The sequence below is a fragment of the Hippoglossus stenolepis genome, chromosome 22 (assembly GCF_022539355.2).
Source record: "Hippoglossus stenolepis isolate QCI-W04-F060 chromosome 22, HSTE1.2, whole genome shotgun sequence".
NCBI lineage: Eukaryota > Metazoa > Chordata > Actinopteri > Pleuronectiformes > Pleuronectidae > Hippoglossus > Hippoglossus stenolepis.
Window position 1 is genome coordinate 4,720,657 of NC_061504.1, and position 27,009 is coordinate 4,747,665.

General features: G+C 43.4%; 1 protein-coding gene across 1 annotated transcript in view; it reads left to right on the top strand.

The window, feature by feature from the left end:
* Positions 1–271: 271 nt before the first annotated feature.
* ntf3 (neurotrophin 3) overlaps positions 272–27,009 on the top strand; it is a 33,936-nt gene continuing 7,198 nt past the window's right edge. Inside the window, exon 1 of the mRNA XM_035148059.1 lies at positions 272–428. Coding sequence (XP_035003950.1) covers positions 411–428 — 18 coding nt within the window. The 5' untranslated portion in view covers positions 272–410. The remainder of the gene's footprint in view (positions 429–27,009) is intronic.

Genomic DNA, 27,009 nt, shown 5'->3' on the forward strand with positions numbered 1-27,009 from the left:
ACACACACAAGCACGCTCCTAATTCGGTGTCCTAATTCATGTCAGCAGGCTTGTTGCGCTGACAGAGTGGCAGCATGCATGAAGGTCTTTGCGGCCACATGCGCCAAGAGCCATCTGTCCTGTAACTGAAAGAGCGGCGTAGATTATGGTGTCCAGAGAGAGGGGGAGAGAGAGAGAGAGAGAAAGAGAGAGAGAGAGAGAAAGAGAGAGAGAGAGGGCGGGAGAGAGTGACAGAGAGAGAGAGAGAGAGAGAGGGAGCATTACGCACACGCTGATCCTTTTTTCCACACAGAACCAGTGTGGCGCACAGACCAGGCGGCAGCCCTCAGAAAGTGGGAAGTTTTCGCCATTCTGTCAGAAAAATTAATCACCTTCATGTCGAATCTGTTGGATACTAACCCGCCGATGCTATGGTTACCTTTATTACGGTAGGAACTGATTTACTTTTTCTTATTTGCTGCTTCGTTTAACACTATTTTGTTTCCCCTCGTTGAGAAACTGTTCTTTTGGGGACTCTGGCACCAAATAAAAAGCGAATGACACTTGACTAGGTTTTGCACTGACAACAAGTCACAGAGTTGTATTTGAAGTGCCTCTGATTATATGAGAGCAATACGTTTGGAGTGGCTGGAGTTGCAGCTTGCAGGAAAAGTTCTGGGAAAGTGAATTTACGCACCACAGTTGTGTATAAACAGGTTTTAGGTGTAGTGGATTAAATCTTTGATTTCCGTGTAACACGGGTGGTGGGTTCAGGAACTTATCCCCCCCCTGCTTGACTTTTGGCAAGTTTAACAATTGTGAGACGCGTCGCGCCACTGAGAAGCAGAGAGGACATCCTCTTCCACCCGTCTCTCCCTCTGTGTGTGTACGTGTGTGTGTGTGTGTGCGCCTACAGGTAGACAGACAGAAGGGCTGATCTTTTCACTGCTTGCTAATGCACACAAACATTACAGGCTCCTGCTGTTTGCAGTTGCACTCGCTCCTCTTAGAGACGCGTGTGTGTGTGTAACAGGGAGCGGAACTGGCTCGACGCGCACGGGAACCCCGCTCAGATGTGACACAGGCTCGTGTGTTTTGGATTTCCCGACGCGCAGATTGTGCCTCGACTCGCTGTTGGAGGACATGTCAGAGACGACTGCCAACTCAAAGGCAAAACCTTATTTCCTCCTTACGCGCTCCTTGCAACGTGTGCACGTTTGTTTACGTATATAGAATATACGGTGCGCACGAATTGGAGACTGCGAACTGCGTCTTTGCGCGCGGAGGTCCTCTTTAAAAGTCTTCTGCGGACTCAGAGGGATCACTTTTTGATGAAAGCGTCTAAATAATGTTTCATGTTTGTAGGAGAGTGGGTGTCAACTAAATGTTTCATGTGCCAGTAAACTAATATATTAAAAACTGTGAAAGTTAGAGTAAAATGTATATATGGTAAAAAAAAACAACTTTCTTCACTAATAGGAAACTCGCACTCAAACCCCGGACTTCAAATGTTGGGAGCTGGTGATGGGGATTTAGCCAAAGAGTTCAACGACCCCCAAACTACTCCTGTACCCTGCGAGTGTGCCTGTGCGCGTGTCCAGTGTGATGAAATAACATGGATACATAACTCTGCGTAATGGCCCTTTGCCGGAGCTGCGGTGCAGCTGGGTATGTCTGACATGACATGTGGCCTGGGTAGCTTTGCGTAATGGCGCGCATCAGTGGGGGTCTTGAGCCTTCGCTGGATGCATTTTTCCTGCTGCTGCTGCTGTCAGCGCGTGCGTGCGTGTGTGTCTATATGCGTGTGCATGTGCAGAGGCCGCTGAAGCAGCTGTTGCAGCTGCGGATCTGACGAAGGGCTACTCCTGACATGCCGGCACACAGCAGGACGCAGCGAAGGAGGCGAGGGGCCAGTTCCAATTGTTACTCCGCGTTATGCGCGCTCGAGTCAAAAATGGCCTCCCAGGCGGCCTGAGAGAGAAGCCCACTACTACAGCTGGGTTGTTGCGTGCGTGTTGGAGCTCTGGGTGCAGTGCAGCTGCAACGACTCAGTTTAACAAGGCTCATTTTGTGTTTTACTGCAGGAGAAAAGAGAAAAAGAAGGAGTAAGGGGTGTGAACAGATTAGGGGGTGGCCTCATGGAAAGAACATAAAGAAGATAAGGATAAAAAGGCCCCGCAATAGCTCCCAGGTGGTTTAGTGTAACTATGGAGCGTTCCTGTTATTCCTTTTTTGGCCCTGCATTCCAGCCTTTTTGTGTCTTTTCGCCCTCCCCTCTCATTCTGCTTCAGTCTACCTGGTTTGCGCCACTTTCTTTTCATCCCTGCTGCCGGATCTGTCCAGCAGCACCTGCTGATAGAAATACACCACATTCGTCTTATAGCGTCAAGCCTCAGGTAGCACTTTGAACATCATTTTGCTGGTTTAAATCCCTGGACAAACTGAGGCGTGTCTTAACATTACTAGTGAGTAAATAACAAAGTCGCGGTGAGCAGGGAGGGAAGCCAAAAAACAGTCAAAGATCAAGACTGAAGTTTGAACACAAAATAATACCATTAAACCCGGGAAGAAGAACAAGTGTCTCATAAGGCACGAGATTAACTTTCGCTCCCTGTGGCAATTTACTGCCATAGTTCTCACTGTTGCACAATACTCCTCTGCAGTAGTGTTTTGAAGCTCGCAGATGTAAACGCTTAAAAGGTTCAGTGTGTAAGATTTCTGTGAAGGGAATCTACTGGCAGAAATTGAATAGAAAAAAATCCTAGTGATGTTTTCACTAGTGTGTTTCATCTAAATTGTCGGAATTGTGGTTTTCTTTGCACTTGAATGAGCCCTTTATGTTTAAATACTTAATATTTACATCGGGAGTGGGTCCTCTCTACGGAGGCTGCCATGTTTTAAGCAAAACACCCTTTTGATTTTGAATGACAAGGGGAGGGTGAGGGGTATTCAGCTGCAACATGCAACTTCACCACTAGATGTCACTAAATTCTACACACTGAACCTTTAAAAGTCCATGTCAAGTTTGGATTATGGAAAAGTGCATTTACTTAACTTCAATTCCTAATTAGAGGTTTAAATGAAGAAAACTGTTGAAATGATGGGATTAAATCCCCCCCCTTCATGCTGTTTAAACTGTATAGTTCACTGATAAAGTCCTCACAGGATCAGAGCGGCAGCCAGAGGAACAAGGTGGATCGCTGGTGTTATGCCATCACAGACGGGCTATTTGCTGTGGTGATCCGTTCACTCAACACCTGATGTTTCACATCTCTTCCCCTCTGTCCGTGCTGTCGTTGCATGTCGATCATTTTATAGTTGATAGCTTCCCCAGATTTCCACAAGTAGTTACACCTGCTTCAATGAAAGCATGACGTGTTTTTCTCTCACAAGAGAAAGTAGGGGTTGACAGATGAGCGGTCCGTTTCTCAGTGAAACCTGCAGAATTAGTCTGAACGTGTTTTGTCTGCTCAAAATCTATTTGTAAAAACAGCTTGATGGGGACTTGGACGTGTCAGAGTCGATCTTTACTGCACAATGGGTGGTCCAGGAGGGAGGTCAGTATCGGGGCCTAATTGCAGAACTCAGCCCAGGCCCTCCTAACTGGTTGCTCTGGCCCTGCATGAATGTGCTCAGTTGTCAGGACTCAGGACTCAAACCACAAGAGACGTAAAGTTCCGGACGAGTTGAATTGTTTGTTCACAATTCCACCTGTGGCTCAAGGATCATTTAATTTAGTTGCTAATCCAGGTGGAAATTCATGGACACTTTTATCTTCTGACGTTGTCGCTGCTGCATTTGAGTCTTTATGAAAGTCCTTAATCCCGGACCCTTAAAGAATCATCAGGTCAAACGGTTACAGGCAATTATAGTTATTGTGATAAAAATAGGGAATAGATGAGACTGAGTACAACTCTTGTATTGTGACATTTCTGGATCACAGCTGTTCTGTATAATCAGCCTTTGTCACAGCAGACCTTTTGACTTGTCAAAGTGGGAAAAGCACTGATGTTACTAATATTATTAACGCGGCAGTCTGCAAGTTTTCGTCTCAGTTGCGGACATTTTAAACAAAGCTTCCAGAAAATTGGCCAAAGAAATACAAGTTAACATTTGTTTGTGCCGTCAAGAGATGCAAGGCAAGTAGTGCTGGAACAGTTAAAGCTAAAGGAGACATCAATTAGAACAATGCTCCTCAGATGCATCTAAGATCAGCACCCCGTCCCATAAAGGATTTGATTTTGCCCCTTTGCATGCATCTTTTGATTTACTGCCCTCTTGTGGGCGCTGCTGGCTATCGTCTCTGGAAGCTAGTGTGACTGTAATAATAATTAATATTTTTGTAGGCATGGTCGTGTCCTTGTTATAGATCGACGAAGGTGCAGGATTCTGTTTTTTAGATCTGCAGTCACTTTGATTAATTTCAGACAGCACAAGATGACAGGATTCCCCATCGTCATTGAAGTGTGTGATTGACACTTAGTTTGAAGATGGCCATTGTATGGATTTTTTTTTTAAGTTTTCCCTTCCATGCTGCACATTTGAAATATTCACCGAAGGAATAATTCTCATCCTCCCTCAGCCAGGAAGGAGTGCAGAGAGGTGGAGTTGTCCAGGCAGAGTGCAGCCACGACACAGCAGAGAGGGTTTTAACACGGGAAAGACGGGAAGCACAAAATCACGAGACAGCATATCTACAAAGGCTCAAACAAGCATGCTGGGCCAGCAGGTGGCAATAATGGAAACACATGGATACGCAGAAACCAGAGTTTGTGAAAATCTGCACTTTGGAAGGTGTTTGTAAAAATCTACCTTTCAGTGACTTAAAATTCCGTTTGCATGTAGATGAGAGGCCCCAAACACAGAGGAAAATTATCTGCATTAGTGTGGACGGCGTTTTTCGGGTCCACATTTTTCTTGTTTCTTGCGGACAGTGGTTCACCCATAGGCATAAATATCTTGCGTTCAGCACCATGTTACCTTCAGAGGCACCAACAGTAACTTCTGGACGTCCCAGCCATCACTCTACACCTCTAAAAGCACTTGATGTCACTCGTAGATTGTTTCGGCCTTTCAAACCGTTAAAGGGTTTTTGTGATTTAAGTCAAGTGGCTCAAGTACTTTCCTAACAGATCTGAGTCAAAAGGTGGTGTTTGTCAGCCTTTCGGGGTCAAGCGTCTGAAATGTTTCTACGACGCTCTCCAGACGAGTGAAGCTGTTGAAAGGGAGGATGAGATGGAAAAGACGTTAGCATGTGTTTAGAAAAAAAGTCTAGATTCTTCTTTTTCTTCCTCCGCACTCGCTCTGCCGGCTGGAGCAAGATGCACTTCTCGTTCTATACGGTCGCAGTTCCACATCCCCGCCTGCCCCGAGATGGTTTACACATTTAGCCGAGTGTTTATACGCCGCACATTCTTATGGCTGGTTAGAGCAAAAACACGCTGTAAGGATTTTGGATAGGACACAGGCGTCTCTCTCCGCTCTGTCGACGGCACAGTGCACTCTCAAGCACACACACACACACGCGTCAGGATATTCATTAGACAAATTCATCCATTTAACCTGTAACCTCGACTCTCACCGTGATGTAAACAGTTCTAAATCTAAACTGAAATCCAACCGTCGTCCAAACCGTGCAGAACTTTCTCTGCCCGTCTGTTTTATTGTCTTCCCCACATTTCCCTGATAGGCAGACGGAGCAGATAGAGATCATGTGGTTTCAAGGTGAGGCCCGAGCTTCCCAGCAGCTCAGTCATATGACAGTTCAGCCTCCGTCCGTTCTGACCCGGTAATCTGCCTCTCTGTCTCAACGATTTTCTTTATCTCCCTCACATCCACTGTCTGGATCTTTATGTCCCCCAGTTTCCCCCTCTCTCTCCCCCCCTCTCTCCCTCTTTACATCCTCCTCTCCATTTCGGAGTCTCCCTCCCAGCCTGTTTTTCTTTCCACTCTCGTGTTTCCACATTAAAAAGTAGACTCGATGACCTCCTGATACCCTCCTCATCCTGATACAAATGGCCACTGATAGAGTCGACCGGGACAGATTCCCATTCAAGCATGTTTTTCTTTTTATCTTTCACTTACTCATATGCCTCTGAGGAATTGATTGTGACAATTTAACGCAGATTAAAACTGAGCTATTTGTTTGCGTCACTGTCCCGTGAAAACCATGCACCTTCCAGAGGTCAACTTCCAGTTAAGATTTTTCTGTCATTTTCAGAAAAGCAAACTGAGATTTAAAGTATTTATCGATACAAAGCGCACCTACAATAACACTTTAGCGTCACCGTGATAAGAACTAGCTAAAATCACATGTAGCATCTTGGAGAAAAATTGATTTGACGTGTGCTATGGCTTTTTAGTTTGGCCCATATGTCCCATCTGTTAACCTGGAGGAGAAAGGATTTATGACCTATACTGCAGCCAGCCACCAGGTGGCAATCAAGACACTTTGGCTTCACTTTCAAGGAGCCATCATGTCGTCCATCTTTATGTAAAGTCAATGCTTCCACTGAAGTGCCTCTAATTCTAACCAGGCTGCCAATGCACATGTTAAGAGATGCTGCAAAGTTGTCGATGCGTTTGCTGCGGTGGGAAAAAAAACATTCTGTTCCTTTACACAGGTTTAAATTAAAGTTTTACCCCAGTGTGGAAAAACTTTGGTGATGTTTAGCGCTTCCAGAAACAAGTTACTATTATTATTTTTAACCTTACTAAAAATGAAGCTACCCGAAAAGTCATTAAGAGGAATCACTGTCTGTGTAATTGCGCATAAATCTGTAACAGGAGGCCTCAGAAAAGAAAACAGTTTGGTAATCGTTGCTTAATCTTTTACGATGCATTGCACATCATCAAATCTCGTTAATTTTCTTTTTTATCCAACAGCTTTTAGATAGATTTATGTAGAAATAGCAGCGTAAAGGTGGAAATGCACTAAATTAGTTTCCGCTCCCGATCAATGTCATATTTATTTCCATTATTCACATGCTCTGGTTAGTCAGTCTGATCGTCAGCTGGCTTTCTGAAGCAGCGTTTGCAATCACTTTCATTACATCTGGTGGAAGAGTCCTCCTTATCTAATTTGCGGTTGCGTTATACTGCAGTCAGTAGTTATATCAGATTAAGATCTCAGGTCTTTTTTTTCATTAAGACGATTAATGTTCCCCACCTATAACCATGAAACTACAGCCAAAGTCAAATCTATTTTCAAAATGAGAGCAGAGATTAACACCAACTGAGTGGCTTCTTGTTAATCTTCTCAAAAAAAAAAAACCCTGTTGTATAATTTGTTCTGAAATGGCATGGACAGTTTATTTTTGCCACGTCGCCGTCACGAAAACGGTGGAAAAACCTGCTTTTTGTCGGAGGACTGCGGAGTTTCTTTCTTGTCCTACGTAGATGATCACTCCACGGTAATGACACACAGGCCGTGTTTAAAGTAGCACAGTGCAGTGGATACAGACAGGGGAGCGCGGGAAGGTCAACGTGGATTGATGCTTTTAATGCCTCGCTGGAATGAAAGGACACAGCTCCGGTGTGCCTCAGACAATCCAGCAGAAACCGCACGCTGTATAATCTCAGCTCAAATACTCGGGGGCGGCCATGTTCAATCTCTCCTTATAGAAAGAGACGCCTATGGGTGACATCTCAGTGGACTGATGTGTCTTTGATATGAGAGCTGACAGATGTTTCAACGGCCTGAGGGCGAAATCTGCCGCCTGGTGTCTCAGCGGCACAAACCCAGTCGCTACTTGTCCGCTCATTTGATTCACCTCCAACCCTAACATGAGACTAATCTTGACTCCCGAAGCCAAAAATCCTAACCCTTGACTCGGCTGTTGAAAGACTCATTCACGCACTGCAATGCTTGCATGCATATCAATGTTTTAAGTCACCATGTTTCCACACAGTGTGAAATACTGCAGCTCATCTGACACAGTGTTAGAACATGTTAGAACTTTTATGAAATCTTTGTCGACGTAAACAAACCGTCCACAACCCAATTAATCCTAATTAAACATGCTGTTGAAATGTCGGCCCTTTTTATAACCTACATGTTCGTTTGCTTTTCGGCCAATGAGCAGCATTGAACTAATGCTGAGTTATGGATTTACAGACAACTATCACTGGATTACTTTGACTTACAAGATAACTTAAAAACCTGTTGATTCCCAGTGCTTTTCTGAGGCGTTTTCTTCTCTTGTGATTTTAAAGTGGATAAAAAGAAGTTAATTTACGTCAGACATCACAGATAATGAAACCTCAGGAAGCGATAGTCACACTCAATGACATCAACATGTGTTTTAACACGTGACTAAGTCATGACTCCAAGACGGAGATCGATTTATGACTCAGTTCACAACATGAACATATCAGATTTTCACTACTTGTCAATAACAATTAATAATGCATTTTATTGATGGGTGCATTAAGGACACCTTACAGCAAAAAAACTGTAAAATATATCAAGGCATCAATAAAACAATATACAATAACAGGCAAATAAAACAGGTATGAAATCAACAGTAGTAAAAACAAACACCCGTAATTCAGATTCACCTCACACAGTATCTAACTCTAACCCACCTGCTGAGGTTTGGGGATTTCACTTGTGGGTCAGTCCATGTTCAGAGTGCATCCTGTTAAAGTGCAGTCTTGAACAATGAGTTAAATTACCAAGGATTACTCCTGTCATGTTAATCCTGTCTGCATGAGGATTTAAGTTGGGCTCAGAGAAACGTTTCTGCTTCGGCAGATACATATCAAAAAAACACATTTTCTTGTAACGTGCACTTCTAAAACAAGTGTAGGATGGAAAGAGTTCGAGCTGATTCTCCAGTGGAGGGGGACTTAAAATACATTTTGGCTGGTAATGCACGAGAGAGCCTCTGTGGTGTGTGACAATGCTGCTTGCAGACTGTGACACCTAAGTCTCATGCGTGTGGGGGAGTAAAGGTCAAGCAGCAGAGGTAGAGTAGTTACACTCAAAGTCCTTAAGAACAAAGCTCACAATCCTGCTAAACCCCGGGTTACATCAAGTTGGTTTGAATCCAGTATCAACAGCTTTTCCCTTTGTGCACTGCCTGTGCACTGTTTAGTCTGTTTGTTGATCATGCAAATAAGGATTTGATGGAGTACCATGAAAATTGGTGGAAGGATGTGTTTTGGGAAATGGTGATACAGGACGTTACATGCCGCTCCTCAACAGGAGAAATGATCGGAGCTAATTCGTTCCACTCTGATGAAATTCCAAGCTCAACACTGATGCTCAACTGGCAGTTCTCACTTATTTCACTTCAACCTGCATCATTACCACTGTACATGCACTGACAGGGAGAACAGCTAGGACGTGGCACGCATGCATACCTGTCCACCCATCTCTATATTGTTTGCATGAAATGTGATAACCCCAGAGTACTAGGTGTTATACTTCAGAAGTGTAAGTAAACCAGTGGTAAGCGGGACAGAAGAACCGATCCTCCAGTGCAGCAAGACTTTAATGTCTGAGATTTTGACTTTGTTTCTGGGTTCTCGAAATGTGTACACTCACCCTGTGGCACTAATTCCTAAATATGATGTCATGCCTCTATTTTTCTCTTTATCTGCATTAGTGCCCACTGCCAACAGAAAATGCAAAATAGCTAATACTGCTCATGTTTGATGGTGTCCATTTGCTGGATTGTAAAAAAATCTAGGTTTAAAACTGGGTCTCAAACACGCTGTGCTAGAGGTAAAGTCAAGGGATCGCAAAAGTCATCAGAATGTATTATATATTGTTAGGAACCTTAATGGTTATCCAACGAGTGTCAGGACAGTTGACTCTAAATAACAAATGCTAAGCTCAAGTCGGCATTAAATAAAAGTCTGAGGATCACCATTAGTCATTGGGATTTAGCCCCTGGGGACAATGAATCTCAAAATTCTACTGCAACCCAAAGTTGTCAAGATCGTTGAAGTCAGACGGACCATCCGACTGGCAGGACAACAAACAGACCCGCTGACATCGCCATCTATAGAGCTATGCAATTGCAAGGCTAAAGAGGCTTTGCACATGACATCACATCAGACTTTGGCTGCTTTCTCGCTGCGTTGCATGTGACTCAGAGTTCAGTTTCTAAAGTCAGATAAACTGAACTTGACACCTTTTCACAATAACTTCCAAATTTGACAGTTTAATTCTAAATTCAACCGAGCAGATTAATCACAGTTTTTGGCCGCTTGGTTGACGACAGCTGGCAAAGGAGAGAAGGCCGAGCAGCGAAGAGAAAGACAAACAGCGGCGAGATTGGTTCTTGGACGGACTCTCACTGAATCATGCGCAAAATGGTTTGAAATATGAATGGATGTTAATTCCTTGTCACAATCGCTCAGTGTTTTTCTTTGTAATATTTTGCAATTATGCATCCTGGTGTGACTGGAGCCATTACTTGTCCTGGGATGACCAGATGAGTACAGTCAGACCATTTGTTTGCTTTGATGCTAGTGATGAAGTTCTGGTTTGGACGTGAAACATTGAAGAAAAGAAGAAGAAGAAGAAAAGATGTTCCACTTATAAATGAAAAGGAGGCTTGTTTGAGAATTGTGTTGTTTTTTTTACATTGAAAACGTGTTTTGGCATATTGTGAATTTACTGTAATGTGGTTGTGGTCGACCACCCTTCATATCTTTAAACAATGCCTCGTCAACACCCGGCACTTGAGGGATGTTGCAAAGCCCAACAAAGAGTCACTCTATTTGCCAGAATAGTGCCAAATATTTGTACAGGTCATTAATCATCCAACATCTGATGTAGTCAGCTGTAAAAGATCACGCCAAAAGAAACAGAATTTGTTCGTTTCATAAATCAGATGGCTGATTCTGTAACGATCAAAGGTGTGAGATTCAGGTTTCCAGCCAAGTGCTAAGTGTCAGCGTCTTAAACACTTTCTTCCTTGTTTGCAGGTTTAAACTTCTCAACTACTGTGTGGAGAATTCTTTTTTTTAAAGCCACAAAAATAAAAAATCTAGTCTAGTTCGTGCAAACAGGAACACATCTGATGCGTCTCATCTAAAGTAGTTGAAACCAAATGTAGCTGTTGTTGTGACTGTTGTTTTGAGAACCAGAAACTTGAGATTGATGAACTTCAGGTTGGAAAAAATGCACATGTGCAGAGGCAAGTTACAGACAGTTTTATTAGGTTGAGGGATGCTTTAATCCACAGAGCTTCACAGTACAAATGTTGCAGGTGTTTTTTAGAACACACCTTCTCCTCGAACTCACGCTGCTATCGGATTTCTCCTCTGCTCATTTTCTTTTGGCAACAAGTCTGTCAAGATTCCCCAAACAATAGACTGCCGGGTGTAGTGAGGACAAAACTAAAAACATAGTGTTGTAGCAGGATAAATGAGGAGTCAACAAGTCGGCGAACTGGAAGTGTCTTAATTCAACGTTTCACTTGTAAGAGGGGCGGATTGAGTGAATGGTAGAGCTGGGTTCATTACACAGCAACACCATTGATTGGCCAACTTAACGTTTGGGTTTTCCCCATTGGCCGATTCCCTTTTACTGGCGTGAACAGTTTCCAGACCTTTGGTGTCTTCTTTTTCCGAAAAAGCTTTTTGGTCAAGCCGTAGCTTTTTCTCCTAGAGGACAGTCTCCAGTACTGCCCCATGTGTGAGAAGAACATTTCCCTCTATGCGTCCACTCTGTTCAGTGTCTGTCTCACAACTCTGGGAAATGTCTCCACATTGGACTTTCTGGTGAGGGATGGCTCAGCATATAACGCCATCAACACGGCCACTTGCTTGCAAAGAATTGCCTGCGGTTTCCTCACATGGGCTCACTGTTGGGCTCACTGATTATCCACAGTTTTTAACGAGGGGGCTAGCAGCAACTGACTCTTGACATTTCTAACATTCGGCCCCAACTATTGATGATCTCCTGAAATTGTCCGAAAGCAGGTATAGTCCAATTTAAAGAATAAAAAAGGCGAAGTTTGTAGCATTATATTTGATCCGACTATGATTTTCGGCATCTCTTCTGGAAACAATTGGCACACAGACCCATGTTCGGATGACTGTCAGATGACCAACAGCGCCTGGGAGGACAAAGCAGCTGAGCAGATCCCATTGTGATGGAGCTCATCATGACCTGTTCCAGCAGCTCAGTAATTGCCTGATGTTGCTGTTGACAAGCTCGGTCAAATTTATTGCACTTCTCTTATCACTCAGGGGATGTCTGATCATGTGCACTGCATGTGACACATCCTCCTAATGACCCGTTTGCCCCTTATCTCAGCTACCATGGTTTTAGAGCTAATTATTGGTAATTACAAGGAGATGTGCATTTGGAATTTTGGTTTTAAGGGTTAGGGTTAGGGTTAGGGGGTTAGGGTTAACCCTAACCCTAACCCCTAACCCTAACCCTAACCCTAACCCACTGAAGTCAACAACAAATACAATTTGAAAGCTTTATAGTTCATCAGAGTTCATAAACCACAGTCGTTTTGTATGTTTTTGTTTCATGGCCATATGAACCTCCTGAGGCACCGTAGGATAAAAAATGATTCAATGATTGAATACGACCTGTGTGTTGATTTGATTAAACATGTCCATTCAAGCTAGGGCTGGTAACCTTCGAAGAACTAGTAAGAGCAGGCTATACTTTGAAAAAATGGAACCGATACACCCCCCCACCCCCCCAATCGGCTCTCGCATCAAAGCTACACCCGCAAATCACATGAACGCAATTGTCTCTGTACGTCTCTCCAGCCAGAAAAACTCCAGTCTTGCACAGTGACAGCATGAAGGAATTGCAACAATTATTATCGACCGACAAGCAGGTATACTGGGGTCCAAGCACCTGACATTATTTGGAACCAATTGTGCACCAACTCGAGGCAATGAGGAGGATGAGTCCAGTCCTGAAATGGCCTTTAAGTGGTGTTTAAATTAGGTTTGTATGCTTGGACAGGATGAGACACCCTCCTGCAATGCACACCGTCTGTTCCAGCCTCTGACCTTGGTCCGGAGAATCTGTCTGTGTCAGAATTATTCTCAAGACGTCGTGTTGGGCCTCATTCAGTCTCCTGGTTTAAGTACTGTTCTCTACGATATACTCAAAAAAGAGCATATCGCCTGTCCAAGACATAGTTCTTTGATCTGAGACAGTATCCATATGAAATCAGCACATCATGATGGGTCCACCAAATATAGTATATCTGATTTCATGCACTTGTAGCCGGGGCACTTTGGAGACACATCTGTGATGGTTAGAAAGGACAGAAGGAAACGCAGAGCTGTGAACCAGGAAGCAGACAATCGGAGACAAAACTAAAGCTACAATGAGGGCGAAGACGGGACGAGCATTCACCAGATTGCGTGGACGCATATTTGAGGGAGAGGTTCGCTAAACTTGGGCCCTCGTCAAGCTCAATCACTTGCTGCAAACAAACTGGGCATGATTTCCGACTGCTCAGATTGTGCACTCTAGTGAGTATAATTTCATAACCAATACAGCTTGTTCGGTGTAGTTTGTGCACCTTCACGTCCACATGATAATGGTCACGGTAAAAAAAAATGTCCTTTGCCTTGAGCGGCAAAGCAACTATGACAATTGCTAACAATCTGCACTTGCCCTGAAATGTGAACGCACACAGTCACTTTTTTTGGGGCTGTTTGAGTTCTGGGATCCCACTGTGCCAGGGTGGTAATCTGGACCATTAATCCAGGAAATACTACCATAATACACACACACACACACTGAAGCAAGGTCAAAGCCACTGCTGAGCCCTACAGTCTATTCCTGTGTCTGTGATTCTATTAGGATTGACACTGGATTAGCTTCCCCTGATCTCTGCGGCTGATTTGGGTTGGTTATTATAACCCATTACTGCCTCGGACTTATTCAGATCACACAGTTCTCAGTTGTCAACCTGCTCCTGTGTTCAGTCATCGTTTCGTGGCCCGCCGGAGACACTGTTTCAGGTCTGTGAACAAGCCGCGGCTTTAAGTGCTGGTGTGATATCAAGTCAACGCCACTTAAATGTAACTTTAGAGTGCATGTAACAAACAAATGTGTCACAGAGTGGTGGGTAAGGAGCAGAAAACTGATTAAATAAAGGAGGGCAAGTGGAAGTAAAAGCACAAACCGCTGTGCGGCGTGTACGTGTGTGTGTGTGTGTAGACACAGTCGGAGTGGACCTTGTCAGATGTAGGGCATAATGGAAACCACATCAAAGTAATAGAGGATTCTTTTCCCCCTCACTCATTGATGAAACCGCAGACATCCAACACTGGGGCCAGCCCTGTTTTGTTTGTCTGGCCTGTTGTGTAAGGAGATGGACAGAGGACGTCTTGTTCTGTTCCTTCATCTCTCCGACACACAGGGATTCAACAGCCATGAGTCAACACGGCGTCACTGGTGTACCCGCTCGACCAGGGAGGGAGAAACATGCGCCACCGGCGGTCAGGAGCCGAGGCCGCCGGGTCGGCGTTTTGCTGCCCAAACACTTCAGAAGCTGCTTTCACTCATTAGTTCACAAGTGTTTGAGGCGCGGAGGCTGGCTGTGATGATGCTCTCACACTGCGGTCACCTGCTGCTGTGAGTTCTGTGCTTCCTCTGTGAGTGAATGGAATTTAACACTGACCCTAAAAGGACGGTTCATCGATTTTACACGTCAAAGTCCCACTTTACAACCGTTGTATAAGATCCTCCTGTGAAGGAGCTTTGTCGAGTCAAGCGACTCATGCAAGGCAAAGAAAGAATTTCATTGTACAGGACTGTATAAATGACAATAAACGCTTTGAACTTGAACCTCACATTGGTTTGGATATTTATTTTTATTCTGCCCCCGTGCCAGAGGCTGGAGACATTGTGGTTTCTGGTTATCTGTTCCTACTTCCGCACATCCGACACACATCGAACAAACACATTGAGGAATTTTTTTCTTCATTTAGTACAAATGTTCACTTGATGCCAAAGATATACTGGTTATATTTTAATGGTTGAAGGTCAAGGTCATGGGGGTGTGATGTTTTTGGCCCCTAAACATGGTATCTTAAGTCTGCCTTTAGGGGATTTCTTCAAATTGTGATAGGTTGTCACTTGGACTCAAAAATAAACTGATTAGATTTCCGTGGTCAAAGGTCACGGTTACCTCATATGAGACTGGAAAAACAATGTGGACTGAGACTGCCCTGTTTGGCAGAGGCATACAACCACGGGAAGACTGATTCAATGCCCCATCAAAGAACATGCATTCAAAAGTTGTAGAGTCTGAAAAAGTTGTGTATTCACCTGACAGAGGACAAAAGAGTTGCATTATGGGAAATGCAGGACAATATTTGGTACTAAAACATATATTTCCTCTTACCAATATTCATATTTAAACCATCTTTCACAAATTTCCCAACTGTATGGAGTGTGTCCTCGAGGCCAAACAGGCTGAATCAACTGCCTTTGTCATGAAACATTTACAGTGCAAATTTGAATTTATGTTTTAATAAATATCACCTTTGGGTGACAATTGTACGCCTTTACTATAAATCCTGCATTGTTTACTTCCGTGTTTACTCGCCTGCAGCCATTTGTTCAAGCAATGGTGTGAAAGCATCGGCAGGAATGTGTGTTGCGTTGTGAATGTGCACGATTGCGTGTATGCAAACAAGAAGTAACTTGTAAAAACAGTGTTCTACGGCATTAGTTATTTACTTATTACTTATTTCTCAGTGGCCACCCACGGCAGTTTGTAGCAACTAACATATCATTCTCCCCACTTTCTGAGGTGGAAGAATTACATTTTACTTTCTGCTTTTATTTAACCTCGATCAGACCGGTTGTGGCTAAAGAAAAATGGCCTTGCACAGTCCTGAAGAAGAAATTTAAGAAGTTTGTTTTTAACTAACTAGTGCAGAGTCTGTTTCTGAATGGCCTTTGTTTCTGAAACTGTCAAAGTGACCTGCAGTAATTGAGTGGCAGCAAGTGAAGACCTGCTGCAGTACTCAGTCCACAGAGCCCTGAAGCTGCACCACCGCTGCTGCACAACGAGCTGTTCACCTGTTCATTCAAAGGTCAGTTGAGTCAGTACACAGAACCCCAAACTGGAGAACCGGTTGTAGTTGACGTTGTTGTGAATGCACCGTTGTCCTTAATGATTAGTCACTTATGTTGTCGCCGCTGCAACGGAGCGCTGGTCACCTGTTTCTTCGATTTTTTTTATTAATATTGAATGTATCACATTTTCAAATTCAACACTGCACTTCCTTGGGCTCCTCACAGCACACAAGTGGTTCTCCATGTACGCGTTCCACAGAGAGACCGACAGAGATTTCTGGAATGACTCAATAGATGGATGGACTCGCTGACAGACAGGAACCATTGAGGTCCAGTGTCCTGCCAGGACTTCTGCTGTGTTCACTATTACTCCGTGTAAAGTCAAGTAAAAAACAATGACTTATCGTACGTTTCCTTTGCTACACTTTCTCCATACAATGGCCATTTCTGCACCAAGTCACATTGGATGTCACAGGATCAAATGGTGGTGACAAAAACAACTTTTTAACGTTTATTGTAGTTGCCTTTATAATATAACTAAGTCACTTTGTGTCACTTACAGAAGGGCATTAGGTGAAGTAGTAGTCCAGACAGTCAGAGATTTAGAGAGACAAGAGGGCTAACCTCGCTGTGGTGTATGCATTGAGACTCCCTGCAAGGTGTGTGTCCTCATCTGTTGTTACTGTAGGCTGAAGGAATGTGTACCTGTAGCTGTGTGTACATATGCACATGTGCTCTGTGCAACCACTTCCACTCGCGCTTTTCTCATTTCACACAACACTTTGACCCCCAACACGCATATAAACGTTGCCTGTTTCCACGCCAGCTCGCACCAGCGCACTTTATCATCACTCTCACTCGTGAAAACAAACACACACCACACCAAAGCCACTCGCTATTGCATCCACACTCGTGCACAAACTAGTTTTCTCCAGGAGATAATCACCACAAACGCAGATGACTCACCTGGCTGGAGGCAGCCAAACATTCAACGCGTTGTTATGATAGGAATTCTGCCCTTCCCTGCACTTACCTGAAAGGGCCGGGGGGTGAAAAGAGAGCTCGGTGGGAGGTGGAGGAAGACGAGGAGGATGAGCAGCTCAATGTGGGGCCTCAGGTTTATTGTATTTGCTCCGGTAATATGTGGTGCGACACTCGCTTCGTTTCCTGCAGAAAGTGACAAATTGCACAGATGAGTGAATTATAAATATAAATGTCGGATAAGAAGATCAATAATCTTCCTTTTCCATCTCTTAAAATTACAGCTCAAAGCAGGAGTGACAGTTTAAATCAGAAAGTGTGTGTTTATTCACGCCTCCAAAATAATCCTCACCGTGACCTCGGCACTCCTTATGTTTCTATATATCAAACCAGTTTTCCAGTCAGGCCTCTAATGCATCGAAAATGCAACGCAAGCGGCTAAACGACATTCCCGCTTTTTATATTCCTCGATAATCTCCTACTTGCACGTCAAGTGCACCCGTGTGGATTCCCGCATTTCAAAGTTCCCTGATCGGTGGGAAAACCTTTCCAGTTTTTTCCCCTCACTCTACATTCCCAAACCGAGCAGAGAAAATCTATTTTATGTCATCAATTATTTACTTTTTGTCTCTTTCTATTTGGCTTCACTGACCCACATAAAAATGCATTGGCTTTCTATTTTGCAGTAGTCTAGGGACCACAGGAACCACTTGTAAATAGCTGTGTAATCAAATGGAGACACTCATACCTTTGATCCAGAACATAACTGTACCCATTACACCACAGCAGGGTTGGCCTCACTTTTTCTGTTTATGTTGACACTCTCACCGAATCCTCCCCTTTGCCCCCTACAGACATTCTCCTCATCTTTATTTATCCTTTCTTCACTTTCTTGTGTTAATTATAATTTTGGCTGGAATCTGAGCGACACACGGGAAACTCTATATTTCATTTTCTCTCTCCGTCTCTGTGCTGTAACATCTGGAGTCAATTGGACAGTATTAGGGCTCAGACTTTGCCGGGTCAAAATCCCTGTGGAGGATTTGTTGGTTTGGCACACTGTGCTGCTAAGCCCCATCGCTAAGCGCCCTGACTGCATCATCACCGGGGTCTCCACGGAAACTACCTCGCACGCCGTTCACACCAGTGCTCTCAAATGAATATAGCTTCCTGAACCAGCAGGTCTCTGCTTTGAACCACAAGGACAAAATAAGTTCAAGCAGGTCATGGCTGTTTTTTTTATTGTAGATGTATTAATTCGGCTTCATGAGGATCAGGAGTGCCGCTCGTACTGAATCAGGGTTTGACCTCCGCTGTACTATACTGTCACCTCTGTGCTAAACGTCAAGCAGAGTTTAGAATCCAGCAGTTCACAGTGACTCAGGGAAACTGGTCACTTGTTGTTTATGACGTTTAAACATGTTTCTGACTTTATTCTCTTATCTATCCTAAAATCGGATAATTGTATTAAAAATATAAACATTTTAACAATTCTGTATGCGATTATCTAACTCTGTATTATATACTATCACTAATGTAAATGATCAGCTTCACAAACCCTTGTTATTGTTGCATTGTTGCTTCTATCCTGTCTGTCTCCTCTATGTGCGTATATTGTAGGGGCTGTATTATTTTTGGAAAACTTTCATTGCATTAAGAATTTTAATAATACCTCATAAAAGTTTTTATACTATCAAACATTCCATCATCAATAATCCTTCGCTTTGCTGCCTCAAACACCATCTCGGCCGTTAGCTCTGCATTATAGGCAGTCAGGAATCCTGCAGTCTGCCTCAATTACACTATCGCCATTGTTGATATTGTTTGGCTGCTGTTGAGATCTTAAACTTTGTGTTTTTGCGCAAGTCTTATTTTCTGTGCAAAAACCCCCCAAACACTTCGTAGCACACAGTCATTCCTTGGCAGTGTGAATAGCTCTTCAATAAAGCAACACATACTCCAGAATTCACGTTGGCGTTCAATATCCCTGAAGGCCTAATGGTGGCAAATAAAACTTTGTAGTTTTCTCCACTTGTATACTGTTTTGTCACATTTACACCTAAGTCACTGATTCTCGCTGTGTAACTTTTATGTGAACTTTTTCTAAACATGCTGTTCTACCGGAGACATCTGTGTAAAGTGCGGTAAATGTCCTTAAATTATGCTGAGGAATTTGTTCAGGGTTTGCCAGACCTCTTTAGCCTACCCCTCATTTGTGTTTACGGCGAGACGCCTCCAGGCTACATTGGCTGCTCCGAGCATAAACACACCCCAATGTTACATTGTTGGTGGTCAAATTGTGCTGCCAGGATTGATGAACCCATGGGATGAACAAAGATATTTCTAGTTCTGAAAAGGCTTAAGGAGTGTGAGGCAAATCTCTGGTTGTTGTATGTCTGAAAACTGCTTAAATTTGTGTTACAAGCAAAGGCCTGCCAGCAATTCCAGGGGCATGGGGATGGGGAGGGGGTCCTTATACGGCCTAAAAGATTACTTTCCAGCACAGCATGTATAAAACAAAAGAAATGCTTACTAGCAACTTCTATTTACCACATGAAACATATATAGCTTTGTTACAGCACAGTGGGAACCTGGGTCACTAATCGGATTGCTTTGTTCAAAGTGTCAGTTGTGTAACTAAGTTAGTAGAGCGCCCGAACGTGTTAATCGGACAGTTCCATGTGAAACATTAGAAAAAAAGGCCTGTGAGGTTTGTCTGCAAGTATAAGAAGAAAAATGTAACTTAAATTCACCATAAGGTTTTACATGAGGCTATAATCAAAGATGTCCCGATAGCAGCATCAATAGCAGTACAGCGAGTACACAAATCTATGTAGTACATCTTTAAAGTACAGGGATTTCACCCAGATAAAACGGCAAATTTCTCTGCCTGCAAGTCACTTCTTCTTGACAGCTCCGAAACAGCAGTTGTGTTGCCACTGGCAAGATCTGTTTTTAGAGAGGATAAGAAGACCCTTGCTGTATTTGTAGCATTAGCCAGAGCGAGCTCAAATGTCATCAATTTGACAATATTTCACGCTGGAAAGTCCTTCCAGTAAAATGCCGATGTGTGTCGTATGCAAAACTGCAGTTTCGAGGGGTGGCACTACTTAAATAGGCTAATTTAAAAGGGTGATTATTCTCTCTAAGTGTTTTCTTTCAATTATGACTATCAAGCTAGATAAAAAAAAGAAGTTCAAAGGCATTCATTCAAGGGTTTAACCTGAATGAATGCCACACTTCCGTGCTGGCTTAGTAACATGCAGCTGTTAAAATGTGTTTTATACAGTGTTGTTATTTTAAAACGCACTGGTATAGGATTGTTTTCAGTACTGGACGATACGCAAAGTTTGGTTTCAAACTCACAATGTTTCCTCTAGACTGGCAATCAAACAGCGGCTAACGTTAGCTATGTATTGACAGCAAAAACTCCCATGTAGCCCCTTTAAGACTTTGGAATTGAAGTAGCATGTTTGTTTTCACTGCTGGGATTTGGGAGATCTCAGAGCTGTTAGCGGCGGCATTTAAAATTTACGCTCCACCGCTCTCATGTGTCTTCGGGTTGGGATGACTCAGGAGAGACGGAGAGTTTTGGAGGCGGCGGCGGTTAGGGCACGTCAGTCCTGTTCTCCTCGTGCTCCACATGCAACAGTGCATCTCTAAATGGCTTAGAGCTGGTGTCCTGACATTTTTAGCCTGGCACAGAAAGCAAAAGTTTAATCACTTGGCCTTAGAGCCAGGGTCAGCAGCTACTACTCAGACTCATTGAAGGTAAAGTGCAACATATGAACCATTGTCTTCAAGATGCTGCTGATTCTTGCTGAGTTTAATCACAAAACAGGGATTTGTTGTCCATTCACAGTGTTCACAGTTCTTTGTACTTATCTTCTTCAATGTGGGTTTAATACTGGGTCAAAGGTGCGAGCGCCTGATTCATTTTCCCTTGGGCATTATTTATTTTTATTGCCCTATTAAGCTTTACAGCCAATTAATGACCAGGTTGGCGTCCAACAACCAGTACAGAGGATCAGTGATCAGCCCGCTGACCAAGTTTTCCTCTCCTGGCAAATGGCAATTTTTGTTGTGTCACTCCTTTTCTTCCCAATCTTCAGCGCTCTTTACTACACAAATTATGAACAACTGGATTGTCAAAGCTCATGGAGGTTGGGGAGGAAATCCTGACGGTACAAAAATGTACATTTCAACTGAAGAAGAGTTCTGTTGCCCATTCAGACGCATTCCCATGGTCCACCTCTGACCTCACTGCCAGACGTCCAGTGAGGTGGCCTCTGTCATTACTCTGCGTTAGTCAGACATAACAGACAGACAGACAGACAGACAGACAGACAGACAGACAGTCTGCTGGGTGTTTGTCTTGCTCCGACACGCCGCTGCCAGTAAACAGCACTTTTCTTTTTTTTTTTCATGGCCTTTACAATCACCTGGATGGAGTCTGTGCAATTACTTATGACAGCTTTTTTGTTTCTACCACCACCACACCCTGATGATCCCACGTTACACCTGCACTGTGATCTCTGTCAGTCACACACGGACACGTAGGATTCTATTCTGACTCTAACGTGATGTCTTGCATGATGTTTCCCCCCCCCCAAAGAAAACGTTGTTACTCTGAAAACCAATTGGAATTATATTGATGGTTCAAAGTATTTCAAATAAAGGAGAGTTCATCACACCATGTTAGTAAACGTCCCTGGTATCAGCATGTGAAACTCCAAATATCTACATTTCAGAATATTGTTGAATATGATGCGTCTGCAGATGTATGAAATGTGTGTTTGCCTTGAAGCGATGAGGCAGCTGTTGTGGTTTCATGTTTATTTGAACTGGCCTGCAGCTCTGTGCTGTCTATGTCTTTCATAATCCACCGTGCATACAAAGGCAACCACTGACACGCACATGCACTCACACACACAAAAACAAACAAAAATAAAGCAGATACATTGACAGGCGTTTTTTTGAGGCTCATAGAGAGGTCACACACACACACACACACACACACACACACACACACACAATTTAGTGGTCTGAGGGTAACATGGCACCAGCAGTGATAAACATTTAGCTGAGATATAGTGGAGGTGGTGCATGTACTCCTAATGAAGGCATACATAAAATAATCTCACACACACACACACACACACACACACTTTTCTGCAGGCTGTTCCATACCAGTTACTATAGGTTTACATTCCTCTTAGTTGGCCACATCACTCAAAAGCTCTCTCTCTCTCTCTCTCTCTCTCTCTCTCTCTCTCTCTCTCTCACACATCCTGATGGAAAACACACAAACGTAGACATGATCTGACTTACACTGCCACAGGTTTCAAAGGAGACCAACACATTGGCACGTTCACATTTTGGCGTGTCAGTGGTAATAATCATTTAAAGCTGGTGGTCGATATACACACAAAAAAAAAAGAGATAATTTTCTTACCCTCAAAATCTGACATCATCAAGGTTTGGACTGAGGGGTTTCAGAGACGGACCTGCCTCTGTTGTGGTGCACCCTCGTTTACTGATTGAGTTAGAGCTTCAGGATGCATTTTGAGCTTTGGACTCTTGATAGTAACACTTGGTGATTTGGCTCACATTATATTCGTCATCGAAAAAAACTGTGTAAAAACACTTTACCAGTCTGGCATTTATGTGCAACAAGGCTTTGTTGACACCAAAGCTTCACGGTGGATAAGTGGCTGCTGAGGCTGAGTGCAGCGTCACTTAATCAGCGTTCACGAGCTCTCAAGTCAGCCTCACCTCCCAGCTGTGGTTACATGAAAACAATCAAGATGGCGCCGGCCAAAAATGCCACACGCAAAGGCTTCAAAATGGCAGTCCACGAACCAATAGGTCAAATCCTGCTGGCTTGGAACACCAAATAACTTGCACGCCTCAAATTCCACAAAGAATTGTGATTTTAATTGACGTGCTTTAACTTTGAAATTGGGAAGCTGTTGAAATTGTAATGAGCAGGTTGAATCTGCGTGACTCAGAAACATACGCTCTACTTGTCTGGTGGTATGAATCACATCCCTGGGAATGGATCATTACAACACTTCAGCTGCTTGACGTGGACGTGAAAATGCAAAACTCAAAAACGTCACATTTATGACAGACTAATAGTCGCCCATCACAACAGAGTGACACAGTGAGTACAGTATGTGACTGCAGACAAAACCTCTCCTAAGACGCTGCCACACTGAGGCCGATTATCTGAATAAATCTCTCAGGTGTTAAAAGATCAGAATGAGGCATGAGACAGCAGCTTTTACCCCGGGCTCTCGAAGACTGCGTGCAAGAGGCACTTTTTTTATATTTGCTACTCTAACCTCGGGGGCAGTTCTTCCATCCCATATACCTATCGCTCCACTCACATTTGAGCAGGTTACATATGCATTCGTGAACATTTCTGTGCGCAGGCAGCTCGGAGCTTCAACACAGGCTTGTACCAGATTAACAGCTTCAGTGAGCGCAGAGCGGAGGATCTAACCAGGTCCGTTTTGTAAGCAAGGTTTAGCGTATAGGTCTTTCGGGCCACAGGGAGATACAAAATAAAGTTAGCTTGACAAAGTAAAACTGGAATATTTTGGTTTAACTGCAGCATTTGCCGTCTTCCTCCCCACAAATTGCACTGTACGAATGTGTGTGTGTATGGCAACTGTACTGTGAGGTGCTTTGAGTGGTCATTAAGACTCGAAAAGGGATAAATAAATACAGAACCTTTAGTATTTAGCGACGAGTGAAAGCACGAGTGGATGGAGGAAGGAGAAGGAGGAGAAAGGATTGAAGTGAGTATGAATGGGAGCAGATAGGACGGTGAGATGATGAGCGGATGAAGGAGAGATAGGGTGAGAGGGAGGGGGAGGCAGGTCGGACACAGACCTAATGGCTCTTGAGCCCCCTGAGCTGTGGCTGTGAAGGCAGCAGAGGTGTGAAAGTGCCATCACTAAGTTGATGATGAATTGTGGCACCGCGTCCATACAGATGCCTCCTGTGACCATTGAGAGGACCACGCAGGTCATGTGACGGTGGGTCGGGGCGCAGCTGCATCATTTTTTGTTGGATTATCTGAAAAAATGGACCGTTTCTTTATCAAGATTATTTAAAACGAGACTTGTAACAAGGATATTCTCATGAGAAATACAGGAAAATATAAATCGGAGAGAGGAAATGTTCAGCACACGTGGGAAAAAAAGAGCCTTTTGTCCAGGCTGCAATTTTTTATATTGACAGAGTGTAAGTTGGTTTTAAGTGAATGTGATTTGAGTTCAATTTCAACAAAGATTTAATCTATAGTGATAAGGAGTTGGACAGGAGTGGTTAAACTAAGATTGTATAATTTTTTTATCCAAGCAACTATTGTATGAAGTAACTAAATTGTATCTACTGTATATATCTAGAAGAAGTCAAAGAAGTGTGCACAAGCCCAAAGCGGTGCACCTTGAGGAAACAAGCCAGTGCCAAAAACTGTGCTGTTCCTTTCTTCCTTTCCTCTTTCTGGCTGTGGTGTCGGAGAAGACGGCACCGAGTCACTCGCACCTCAGGCTCCAGTGTGAAAGGGAAAAGGCGCCGTGTTGACATCACAGTAGCAGCAGAACCGCAGCTTGAGAAATGTCTCATCAAGCTCCAACCAGTCCTCAGATCTTTTTGCTGAGCGTCAGTGAATCACGGTGCAGAAAACCCATCAGCCTCAGTCAACTAGTGGCCAGTGTGCTGCCATCACCTGAGCAGTAATGACAACAGCTCTCAGGATTTCATCGCTGCTGCACTCTGATGATGTGGTGGTGTGCTGAGGGTCAGCAGTCTGTGATGGACAGGGTGACCGTTTTGCTGAAGGGGAAGCTGAGTCAGAGGTTCTGATCTTTCAATTTACCGGTCAGTCTATGCTCATATATGGTCATGAACTCTGGAGCGCTATAAGAAGACTCTCCCTCGCAGGGTGTCTGACACAATATCCGTCTCTGTGTTATTGGATTGTTTGACATCACTGTTGTTACTGTATGAGGAACCTGCTGTGAAATGTGATGAATTCGAAGAAGCTGAGCTCCATGTTTACTCACTGATTGTCTGGAATGCGGCCAGGCGCGTTTCTTTTTTTCTCCTTTAGACTGAAGTTTGTTATAAAGTGCGAGCACGACGTTCATTCCCAAAGATTCAAAGAGAACCAGTACTGACAATTAAACATTCATAACATTGGCTGTATGGGTATTTACACAAGATCCCTAATCGGTGTACCACAGTCTGGATCCAGACCCAGACGCTGTCCTACCCGGTCCCAGACTTATAATTAATGAAGTATTAAAGAACAATACATGTGGACAGAATGTTTTAACAGGCACTGGTTTTTACCTTTTACAATACTGGTTTAGGGGCCAGGGAACTCACAACCAATTGGGTGTATTGTAATGTTTTTTGTTTTTTTTTATGCTTCTGAGCCAAGTGAGAAACCAGTGTTTACACTTTTGCTAGAATAGTGTTATTAAGTACAAATTGAGTGTAATTTAATAATTCCAAAAATCTCTACCTGTCTGTGACTCACATATCTTGAGAACTGTTCATCTTATCGACTTCATACTCGTGCATGTGTGTTGTTAAGGGTCCAAGGAAGTGCAGTGTCAAATTTGGAGAATTCAATATTAATAGGCAAGACTGGATAAATTGATTAGGATTAGGAGGGCCAGCTCGATCCTAGGACAAGCGCTTGACTCAGTGGAGGTGGTGGGACGGAGGAGAATGAAGTTGAAGCTGTCTTCTCAACCAGTCCCACCATCACAGGACACCATCCCAGCACTGGGCAGCTCCTTTAGCGACAGACTGATTCACCCCAAGTGTCTGAAGGAAAGGTATCGCAGGTCGTTTCTTTTCACTGTACATATATTAACACGGTACATATTCTGTTTACAATTGTTTATATATTTTTTTTATATCTCCAACATTTATAAGTATTTTGAAGGCTACTTATTATTACTTTACTGCCCTCTTGCTACTGTAATGTTGCAAATTTCCCCACCTCTGGGACAAATAAAGGATTATCTTATTTGATCTAATCTTATTTTATCTTATGCTGGTGACACTTCACTCACAGAGGCACCCCCATATGTACGACAACCTGTGTACATGTGTGTGTTATACATGAGTGCTTGAAAGCATGGTGGTGACTTCCTGACAGCAGGGTTTTGTTTGTTTGTTGTGTTTGGCTGAACAACATAAAAAAGACTGTATGTGCATGTGACCGGTTAACAAGGATGTGACTTTAAGATAATGAAATTGACTTCACGTGGATCTACGTGAGCCAACACGACCCTGCAGAGCAGTTTATGTGTCGACCGAATTTCATGGCAGTTTTTTTTCAGTGCGCACCAGGCCTTAGGTACAGGGACGACATTTTGTGTTTTAAAAGTCTGCCCGGGGGACAATTGAGATTAGGTGACAGATTGTGTCAGGACCACATGTCCCTGTGAGTTCTTCTGAGTTGATTTAGCTGGATAATGTTGTTTAGGTTTTTATTTTAGCTCTGGTTTAATCAGACATGCAAAAAATAACAAATCCAAATTCTGTGTTATTAAATTCTACAAAACTTTGCCACAGAAACATCCAGCGGAGGAAGGAAAGAAAAGTCATATATGTTTGGTGCTGTATTTACTTTGAACTAGCCTGGGGTTAGATTATTATTATTTAGTCATATGAAAACATAGGAAAAAGTACTGGGGCTATATGAAGAAAAAAAATGGTGAGATTTAGAGAATAATGTCTTATTTTTTACGATAATCAAGTCATTAAAAGATTAAAGTTGTAATATTATGAGTGTAAGGTCGTAATTTCATGAGAAAAAGTCATAATAATACGAGGATAAAGGAAGCAACCAGTGAGGAGAATCCATCGCCGTAGCTCCACTCGTTCTGGATCCAAAATCATGAACCCATTTCACACATGAACCAATATCACACAGATGTAACCAACGGCAACGTCTGTGCGATTCTTTCTTAATAAGTTAGTGT